Here is a 9,517-nt window from a genome sequence, read left to right on the forward strand (position 1 = left end):
CAAGCGATTCTTCTGCCTCAGCCTCCTGAGTAGATGAGATTACAGGTGCCCACCACCACGCCTGGCTAATTTTTTTTTTTTTTTTTGAGACGGAGGCTCGCACTATCATCCAGGCTGGAGTGCAGTGGCACAATCTTGGCTCACTGCAACTCCGCCTCCTGGGTTCAAGTGATTCTCCTGCGTCAGCCTCCCGAGTAGCTGGGACTATAGGCGTGTGCCACCATGCCTGGCTAATTTTTTTTGTATTTTTAGTAGAGACAGGTTTCACCGTGTTAGCCAGCATGGTCTCGATCTCCTTACCTTGTGATCCGTCCACCTCGGCCTCCCAAAGTGCTGGGATTACATGTGTGAGCCACTGCACCTGGCCTCACCATCACTACTTCTGAATGGAAGAAGTGTCATATCAAAGAACACGAGGTTTAGAGTGACACTGACTTGGGTTTGATTCCTAGCTCCCTAAATTCCATGACTTGGCCTCTGAACCTATATATAGTCTCATCTGTAAGTGCAGAAAATGCCTCTAAAATGTTGTTTGAAGGTTGAGGTGGGAGTATCACTTGAGCCTCGGACATCAAGGTGGCAGTGAGCTGTGATTGTACCACTACACTCCAGCCTGGGCAACAGAGGGAGACCCTGTCTCAAAAAACAAAACAAAAAACAGCCGAGTGCAGTGGCTCACACCTGTAATCCCAGCACTTTGGGAGGCCAAGGTGGGTGGGTTACCTGAGTTCCAGGAGTTTGAGACCAGCCCGGCCAACATGGTGAAACCCCATCTCTACTAAAAATACAAAACATCAGCCAGGTGCTAGGTGCGGTGGCTCACGCCTGTAAAGGTCAGGAGTTCGAGACCAGCCTGATCAACATGGTGAAACCCCGTCTCTACTAAAAATACAAAAATTAGTCCGGCGTGATAGCACGCGCCTGTAATCCCAGCTACTTAGGAGGCTGAGGCAGGAGAATCGCTTGAACCCAGAGGTGGAGGTTGCAGTGAGCTGAGATCATGCCACTACACTCCAGCCTGGTGACAGAACGAGACTCCGTCTAAAAACAAACAAACAAACAAAAACATTAGCCAGTTGTGGTGGTACACGCCTGTAATCCCAGCTTCTTGGGAGGCTGAAGCACAAAAATTGCTTGAACCCAAGAGGCAGGGGTTGCAGTGAGCCAAGATTGCACCACTGCACTCTAGCCTGAGTGACAGAGTGAGACTCTGTCTCAGAAAAACAAAACAAAACAAAACACAAAAAACACAAAATCCCCCTCCTCACATTAAATAAAAATAAAATGTTTGAGCAAGGCACTCAATACTGACACATACAGGTGCTCTAGCAATGCCAGTTCTCTATGTTAGGGTCTTAGGTCATGGAACCATCTCTGCCTTTCCTCCTGGCTTTATCTGCCATCCTGGATTTCTGATGGGAGATGTCCATTAAGACCAGCATTTCCCTCCAGACTATGCTATTACTTTCCCCCAAGGTTTGGTTACTTCCACATCACCAAGCCATTCTTCTTTGTTCGTCAGAATTAAGGCTTACTTATTAGTTCCTCTTGCAGCTTCCTTTGCTTTCTGAGAGACAATATTGTCCACAATACAAATCACACATATGAGCTGGTCTTCTGTTTTTTAAATATATTTCTGAAATCTTTTAAAAAATAGAGATGGGGTCTCACTATGTTGCCCAGGCTGATCTCAAACTCCTAGCCTCAAGTGATCCTCCTGCTCCAGCCTCCCAAAGTACTGGGATTACAGGTGTGAGCCACCGCACCTGGCCTCAGCTACTTTTTAATAACAGAATGCAACTTCCAGCAAATGTTTTTCTTTGCTTCCCAGCAGGGAGAGGGCCAGTTTGCAATTGCTCCAGCTTTTTTTTTTTTTTTTTTTTTTTTTTTTTTGAGACAGAGTCTTGCTCGGTTGCCAGGCTGGAGTACAGTGGCACCATCATAGCTCACTGCAGCCTTGACCTCCCAGGCTCAAGCAGTCCTCCTGCCTCAGCCTCCCGAGTAGCTGGGCCACAGGTGCATGGTCTTGAACTCCTGGGCAATCCTCCTGCCTCAGCCTCCCAAAGCGCTAGGATTACAGGCATGAGCCACCGCACCCTGCTCTACTCCTGTTCCCACTTCTTTCCTAATTTTTGAGATTGGTTTTATAAGGGACATTAGAGCTGTCCTGTTTCTTTGTTCATAGGGTGGCCTTCAGACTTATTTGCAACAGTCAACACTATTTCTCCCATAGGGAAACACATGGAAGCTTCTAAAGGCAGAGCTCGTGGGGCTCAGATGGGAGAACAGAGACACCATACTTGAAGCCAAATGCCCCAGCATCTAGCTGGCTGTAGATGCAGGCTTTTCTGCACACACAGGGCTTTCTGCCCCTCCTAATTTTTCCAGGGGCAGGGTTGGGCAAGGCTTCTGGTTAGTATGCAAATCAGGCATGGCCTGGACTTGAGGAAGAAGGAAGAGGGAGAAATTAGCCTAAGAGCTTCCGGTTTCATATCAGTATTTTTCCCCATCAGGTTGTTCCCACTTCTGAGGTGCCTTTTTCTACACTGAGGGAGGCGCTGCACAGGTCCAAATGCCCAGCCATGTGGATGTGCTGAGCAAAGGGAAGCCTGGTGCTGGAGAATCATACTGCCAGCTGGGCCCCAGTGCAGGGGGTGAGTGCCCTTAACTCTCTGTGATGGAGGCCAGCTGGAAGTACAACAGGGCCTGTTCTCTGTGCCACAGAGAAGGGAAGGCACCATTGTGGAGGAAGAAGCCAAGATGATGTGGATGCTTCACTTGGGAAAGCTTAATACCCAGAATTTTGTTTCCCACCATGGGAGGGGAAAACACATTCAAAGTGTTTCTATTTTCTCACTCAAAAACAATCAACACAGAAGACTTCTGTGACCAAAGGTGTGTGTGTGGGAAAACCCCCACACACCAGGCAAGCAATCAGCTCTATAGTGGACACCAGCTGGGTGGCCTCCAATTCAATTCTGACGCTAATTGGAAATAGTGCCAGGTCCCATAGGTTGAGGGCTCATTCCCCAAGACTGTATTCTATTTCTTTAAAAAAATGCCTTTTTTTTTTTTTTTTTTTTTTAAATAGAGACAGGGTCTCGCTATGTTGCACAGGCTGGTCTTGAACTCTTGGTCTCAAGGGATCCTTCTGCCTTGCCTCTGAAAGTGCTGGGATTACAGGCATGTGCCATGGTGCCTGGTCACTGCCTCCACTTCTAATGCCAATTGTTAAGTCCCAGGTGGTTTTTCCTGTATTTCTTACTGACCAGCTATAAATTGGGCTCCGCATGACCCCCTTCTTGCATTTGGGTTCAACTAGTTTGCTAGAGCAGCTCACAGAACTCAAGGAAACACAATTACCAGTTTACTACAAGGAATATTATAAAGGATACAAATAACCAGCCATGAAGACATACATAGGGTGAGGTCTGAAAAGGTCCAGAGCCTGGGAGTGATGTCCACATGGAGCTGTGGTGCGCCACCCTCTGGGCACAGGATGCACTCGTTTACCTTCCTGTAAGCCTCCACATATTCAGCTATCTGGAAGCTCTCCAAACCCTGCCCTTTTGGGTTTTTAGGGAAGCTTTATTACATAGGCACGGTTGATTAAACCACTGGACACTGGTGATCAACTTAACCTTCAGTACCTCTTCCCTCCCTGGAGGTTGGGGGCTGAGGCTGAAAGTTCCAACCCTTTAATTCTGCTTTGGTGACCAGCCCCCATTCAGAAGCTACATAGGGGCTGCCAGCCGTCAGTCAATCATATATCAAAGGACATCACTTTGGAGATTTTAAGGATTTTAAGAGTTATGCCAGGAAATGGGGTGAAGACCAAGTATCTATTTCACAGTATCACACACCCATAGCACCTCCACCCTGCAGGGGCCACACAGCCTGCCCATATACACTCCCACCTGTATTACCCTGATGCCAAGGGAAAGGAGAAGAGGGGATCCTGTAATCATGCTGCAGTGAGTGAGGTTTGAGGTTTGTGGGGCCAGGAAAAGTTACCCCTCTTCAGTTTGGGGTCAAAATGAATGCCCTGGGCCCCAAACCCATGACTGCAGCTTTGGGCAAGATATCCTTCCCAGGGCCGGGTGCAGTGGCTCATGCCTGTAATCCCAGCTCTTTGGAAGGCCGAGGCAGGAAGATCATTTCAGCCCAGGAGTTTAAGACCAGTCTGGGCAACATGGTGAGACCCCGTCTTTAAAAATATACACAAAAAACTAGCCAAGTGTAGGGGTGCACACCTTAGTCTCAGATACTTGGGAGGCTGATGTGAGAGGATTGCTTGAACCCAAGAGTTTGAGGCTGCAGTGAGCTATGATTGTGCCACTGCATTCCAGCCTGGATGACAGAGAGGGGCTCAAGTACAGTGGCACAATCTCACTGCAGCCTTGAACTCTTGGGCTCATCTGAAACCCCAAGGGCTGTTTTGCGCTCTTGGATGGTGAGACGCGTCTGAGAGAAGACTTATGAATAACTACAACTCAGCCCTCACTCCTCTTCCCTCTCACCCAGGACAGGTTGTCTCATGTATCTCCCTTGGAACAGTTAGGGAAGATGACAATTGTCCGAGCCACTGCCCAAGCCCCTAGGCACACCTGTGATGACAAGGGTGCACCCTGTGGCAGGGCAGGGGTCACCAGCGGTGAAGGAATCCTGACCCCAGGCCTAGCATCTGGCGGGATGGGGGAGGGTGGTGGTGGTGGTAGGTAGGCTCAGCCTCTGCTCACACCAAGCCCAAGCCCTGCACACCTGATAACATAGTGCCCTGACCCACAAGCTCAAGAAGGAAACCGGAGGGAGAGACAATGATGCTGGTACTAAGACATTTATTATATCATAAAAAGTCCATTGTTCTGTTTTTCCATATGTACATGCTCCTGTGGGCAGTCCCCTACCCAGCCCCTACCTGCCTACCCTCCATGGTGCCAGTCAACTCTCCAAACTGACCAACTAATTAGTAAAAGAGGAAGAACTGGAGGAGGTAGCCCAGGGCTAATGGGAGTGGAAAACAAAGTGCAGAGTGGTTGGGCTTAGTTCTCAATGCCTGACCGTGGGCAGGCACTGCAGGGCCGGCACACAGATGCCTCCCCAGAGCTGCCAGGCTGGAAGCAGAGGCTGCAGATGACAGCTGAGTGCACTCCCAGGCTGAACCCCCAGGAATGGAGCACAGAGGAGGAAAAAGGTCCCACAGCTGATTGGGGGTCTTAGCTGGGGCTATCAACGTTCTCTTTTTCAGGTCCCCATCCAAGTGGCGGCAACAGCAGCTCTGACTTGGCCTGAAGAGCTTGTGGCCCGCAGGACAGCCAGAAGTGGGGTCAAGGAAAGCCTGGTGGGAAGCACTGGTCCTGATCTCTGAGTGACTTGCCTTAGTTGACCTCAGAGGTGGGTATGGGATCTGTGGGGCGGGGTGTGGCCAGGAGGGGCACTGGTGAGGTGGCCTCGATGAGCGCAGGGTTGAGGATGATGGGCAGAGTCATGGGTGGCACGCCCACCTGCAGTGGGGAGGCCAGGGGCTGCAGGATCAGTGGGGGCTGAGCCAGGGGTGGAGGCCCATCGGGGGTGGGGCTCAGCCTGCTGGGGCTTGAGGCCACTGGTGATCCTGGGGAGCTGCTGCTGGTGGCTCGGGGGCCCTCGGGCTTTTCAAAGTCTGTAAGGAAAGCAAGGTGGCTACAGTCAGATTCCCTTGTTGGCACAAGACAACTCTCACATTGCCCAGCTGGCTGCTTATAGAATCTTTGTTCCTCCTTGTTCCTGTAAGCAACACGCCCCACCCTCCACCAGCCTAAAAAGTTGGGAGTCTCCCCTCAAAACTCATTTCAATGTTCAGCTACCTTATATCTACCTTCTACCGCCTTTGCCAGGCTACTTTTTTTTTTTTTTTTTTGTGCAACAGGGTCTCACTCTGTCACCCAGGCTGGAGTGCAGTGGCACGATCTCAGCTCACTGCAACCTCTGCCTCCCAGGTTCAAGCAATCCTTCCACCTCAGCCTCCCCAGTAGCTGGGATTATAGGTGTGCACCACCACGCCCAGCTAAGTTTTGTATTTTTTTGGTACAGGTGGGGTTTCACCATGTTGGCCAGGCTGGTTTCAAACTCCTGACCTCAGGTGATCTGCCCTCCTCAGCCTCCCAAAGTGTTGGGATTACAGGTATGAGCCACTGCGCCTGGCCGCCAGGTTACTCTCTATTAGAATCCCTGAAAGGAAACCTCTGAAAATTCATTCCAAGTCCCTGATCCAGCTTTCTCTTCCCAAGCCTGAAGACTGCATAGTTCTCATAGCTTCTGGTCCTGCCATTTGTCATGGGAAGAGCGGCAACAGGACTCTTTAGTGGCCTCCTTCCCTCGGCTCACAGCCCCTGCTCAAGAGCATTCCCATGCCCCCTTGGGCCTCCTCTTAGGCCCCCTGCTTGCTACTCAGGGCCTATCAGGCTAGCCCAGAGAGACTCACCACAGGCCCCCAGCTCAGATGGAATCTCTGGGGGAGGTGGATGTCCAGGTGTCCTGGTGTCACCAGCAGCAGAAGTCAGGTGGGCTGAGGCGAGAGGCTTTGGGCCATGAGGCTCCATGGGCATGGGGTCTGGAGATGGCAGAGAATCGAAATGGCACTTCTTAGTGCTTTCTTTCCAGCAGAGCCCTAGCTACCCAATAGCCTTTCTACCCACCCAGGGCACAATCAATTCCGTTTTGGGGACTCTTTGTTTTTTTTGAAACGGAATCTCGTTCTGTTGCTCAGGCTGTGATCTCGGCTCACTGAAACCTCCACTTTCCGGGTCCAGGTGATTCTCCTGTTTCAGCTTCCTGAGTAGCTGGGACTACAGTCACCCACCATGACACCTGGCTAATTTTTGTATTTTTCATAGACATGGGGTTTCACTATGTTGGTCAGGCTGGTCTCAAATTCCTGCCCTCAGGTGATCTACCCACCTCGGCCTCCCAAAGTGCTGGGATTACAGGTGTGAGCTATTGCGCCCCGGCAGGGGACTCTTTTTGATAAAGCTGGGCTGAGCCCCCTACCCTGGATGACGGTCTGCTTGAAGAGTTCATCTCGTAGGTGAGGCAGAAAACAGTCAATGCGCTCCCAGGTGATCTCCCAGAGGGCCGAGGGGCCGCCTCCCCGTGCATCTGCACTGTGGAAAATCTCCGCTGTGTCCATCACCAGAAGCATGTTCTTCAGAGACTCAGGGATCGCCTCTGACTGCAGGTGGCAGTGGGACCATGAGAATAGGAAAGAGGGCATGAGGGAGTATGGTAAAGGGAGGTAGCTACCAAGGGGGAAAGGGCAAGTCCTTCCAGCAGGTGGGACAGGAGGCAGGCAGCCAAGCTGAGGTGGAACATACCAGTAAGTCGCTGGAGCCTGCGTGCATGTACTTGTCCATGAAGTCCAAGATGGTGAGCCAGAGGGCCGCAAAGGTAGAGAGCGACAGCAGTGGAGACAGGTGCTGCAGGAAGACCTACAGCCCACCAGCCCCCTTCAGCTGAGGGGACTGTAGGAGCCTCTGGACCCCTCTCTGAGGCTGGGTGGCTAAGCCTGTCCTATCTTGTATGAGAATCTTAGATCAGAGATAGAGGAATCTCTGATCTAAGATTCAGAATCCTCTCGGGTCCCCAGGTCCAGCTTAGTGTCCATAGCTGGGGGGTTGTGAGCACCTACAATGAATCTTAGGTCCTGCCAGAAGCCCTGGTTTCCCTCCTTGCAAATAGGCAGGTATGGGAGAGAGGGTGGGTGTAGGGTGGTGAGCAGTACCTTAGAGAGCAGTGTGGAAGCCCTCATCCGGGTCTCCTCCATCCCGCCCACATCTGCAGGGCTGATGTTCTCCAAGAGCTTGGTAAGTAGAGGAAACAGCACCTGGTGGGGGTAAATGTGCAATGTCTCCCTATGAGGGTCAGCTAGGCAGCCTTGCCCCAAGGAAGCCAGGAACTGGATGGGCACAGAGAAGAGAAGGTATGATGCAGGCTGAAGACTCACATTAGGGGCTCTTCAGGCTGCCTGGCTTTCCTTTTCTTAAGATTTGAACTTTTATCTTAAGACCAGTAGGAAGTCCCACCTTGTTAAAACAGGATTCCCATTCCAGGGCATCTAGCTTTTGCAGATCATGTACAAGTAGTGCTCGCTGCAGATAGGTCAGTGCCTGCATCCGTACCTGGCGCCGGGCATCGCAGCACAGGCAGGCAATACCTGAGAGCAACAGCAGGGTCAGGATCCTTCAGGCATCTTGATCCTGATGCTCCCCAAACTCCCCACCTCTGCCCCTCCTGGTTTACCCTGCAGTAAAGGGCACCAGCAGTGGGCCCAGAGGGTGCGAGAATCAGCTTCGATCTTCTGGCCATCTGTTTCCAGGTGGCGTTGCTCCTCTGCCCATGAGCTGTAGATAGAGGCTGCCCGCGTGTGCAGGGTGTGCATCAGGTCTAGCAACTAGGATCACAGGAGGGGGCAGGACATGAGTGGGGTTAGGTCTGGGGGATCCCTTTCCCCCTTCCCACTCACTGACCCTGACTGAGTCCTCAAGGTGTCCCTAGCACCAATCATGCCATACCTCACCCGCTTGCTACTCTTTCCCTTGACTTGACTTCCTGGTTGTTCCAGTCCCTGCAAAGGACTCTCCAAGTCAGAGATTACTCATGAGAGAGAAAGACTTAGGAGGTGTGTGGACTAAGTATTTCATAATCCTGATTCACAGTGAGAAAGATACTTTCTTTTCAATTCTATTTCATACTTGCTGATGACAGAGACAGCCTCACGTTGTTAATTTATTTTTTGAGGCAGGGTCTCACTCTGTCACCCAGGCTGGAATGCAGTGGCACAATCACGGCTCACTGCAGCCTCGAACCCCCGGGCTCAGGTGATCCTCCCACCTCAGCCTTGCCAGTAGCTGGAACTACAGCTGTGCGCTGCCACGGCCAGCTAATTTTTTGTATTTTTGTAGAGATGGGGTTTTGCCATGTTGCCCAGGCTGATCTTGAACTCCTGGGCTCAAGCAATAGTCCTCCCAAAGTTTTGGGATTACAGGTATGATTATACCATGCCCGGCCCAATTTTCTTTCTTATTTTTTGAGACAGGGTCTTGCTCTGTGCAAGGCTGGAGTGCATGACACCATCATGGTTCACTGCCTCCTAGATCTCCTAGGCTCAAGAAATCCTCCCACCTACTCAGCCTCCCCAGTAGCTGAGACTACAATGTGTGCCACCATGCCCAGATAATTTTTGCATTTTTATTTTTGTAGAGACAGGGCCTCACAATTTTTCCCAGGCTGGTCTTGAACTCCTGGCTTCAACTGATCCTCCTGCCTCAGCCTCCCAAAGTGCTGGAATTACAGGTGTGAGCCACTGTACCTGGCTGTTAATTTCATTTTTTTTTTTGAGACGGAGTCTCGGTCTGTCGCCCCGGCTGGAGTGCAGTGGCCGGATCTCAGCTCACTGCAAGCTCCCCCTCCCAGGTTCACGCCATTCTCCTGCCTCAACCTCCCGAGCAGCTGGGACTACAGGCGCCCGCCACCTCGCCTGGCT

At 51.4% G+C, this 9,517-nt stretch overlaps 1 protein-coding gene across 1 annotated transcript in view; it reads right to left on the reverse strand.

The window, feature by feature from the left end:
• Positions 1–4,818: 4,818 nt before the first annotated feature.
• The window catches only part of GBF1 (golgi brefeldin A resistant guanine nucleotide exchange factor 1), a 43,874-nt gene continuing 39,175 nt past the window's right edge, over positions 4,819–9,517 (reverse strand). Inside the window, exons 29-35 of the mRNA XM_011935579.1 lie at positions 8,275–8,425; positions 8,058–8,188; positions 7,757–7,858; positions 7,350–7,463; positions 7,027–7,207; positions 6,461–6,589; positions 4,819–5,659 (exon numbers count right to left, since the gene is read on the reverse strand). Of these exons, the coding sequence (XP_011790969.1) occupies positions 5,379–5,659; positions 6,461–6,589; positions 7,027–7,207; positions 7,350–7,463; positions 7,757–7,858; positions 8,058–8,188; positions 8,275–8,425 (1,089 nt within the window). The 3' untranslated portion in view covers positions 4,819–5,378. The remainder of the gene's footprint in view (positions 5,660–6,460; positions 6,590–7,026; positions 7,208–7,349; positions 7,464–7,756; positions 7,859–8,057; positions 8,189–8,274; positions 8,426–9,517) is intronic.

This window comes from Colobus angolensis, unplaced genomic scaffold (genome assembly GCF_000951035.1).
Source record: "Colobus angolensis palliatus isolate OR3802 unplaced genomic scaffold, Cang.pa_1.0 Scaffold144, whole genome shotgun sequence".
Lineage (NCBI taxonomy): Eukaryota > Metazoa > Chordata > Mammalia > Primates > Cercopithecidae > Colobus > Colobus angolensis.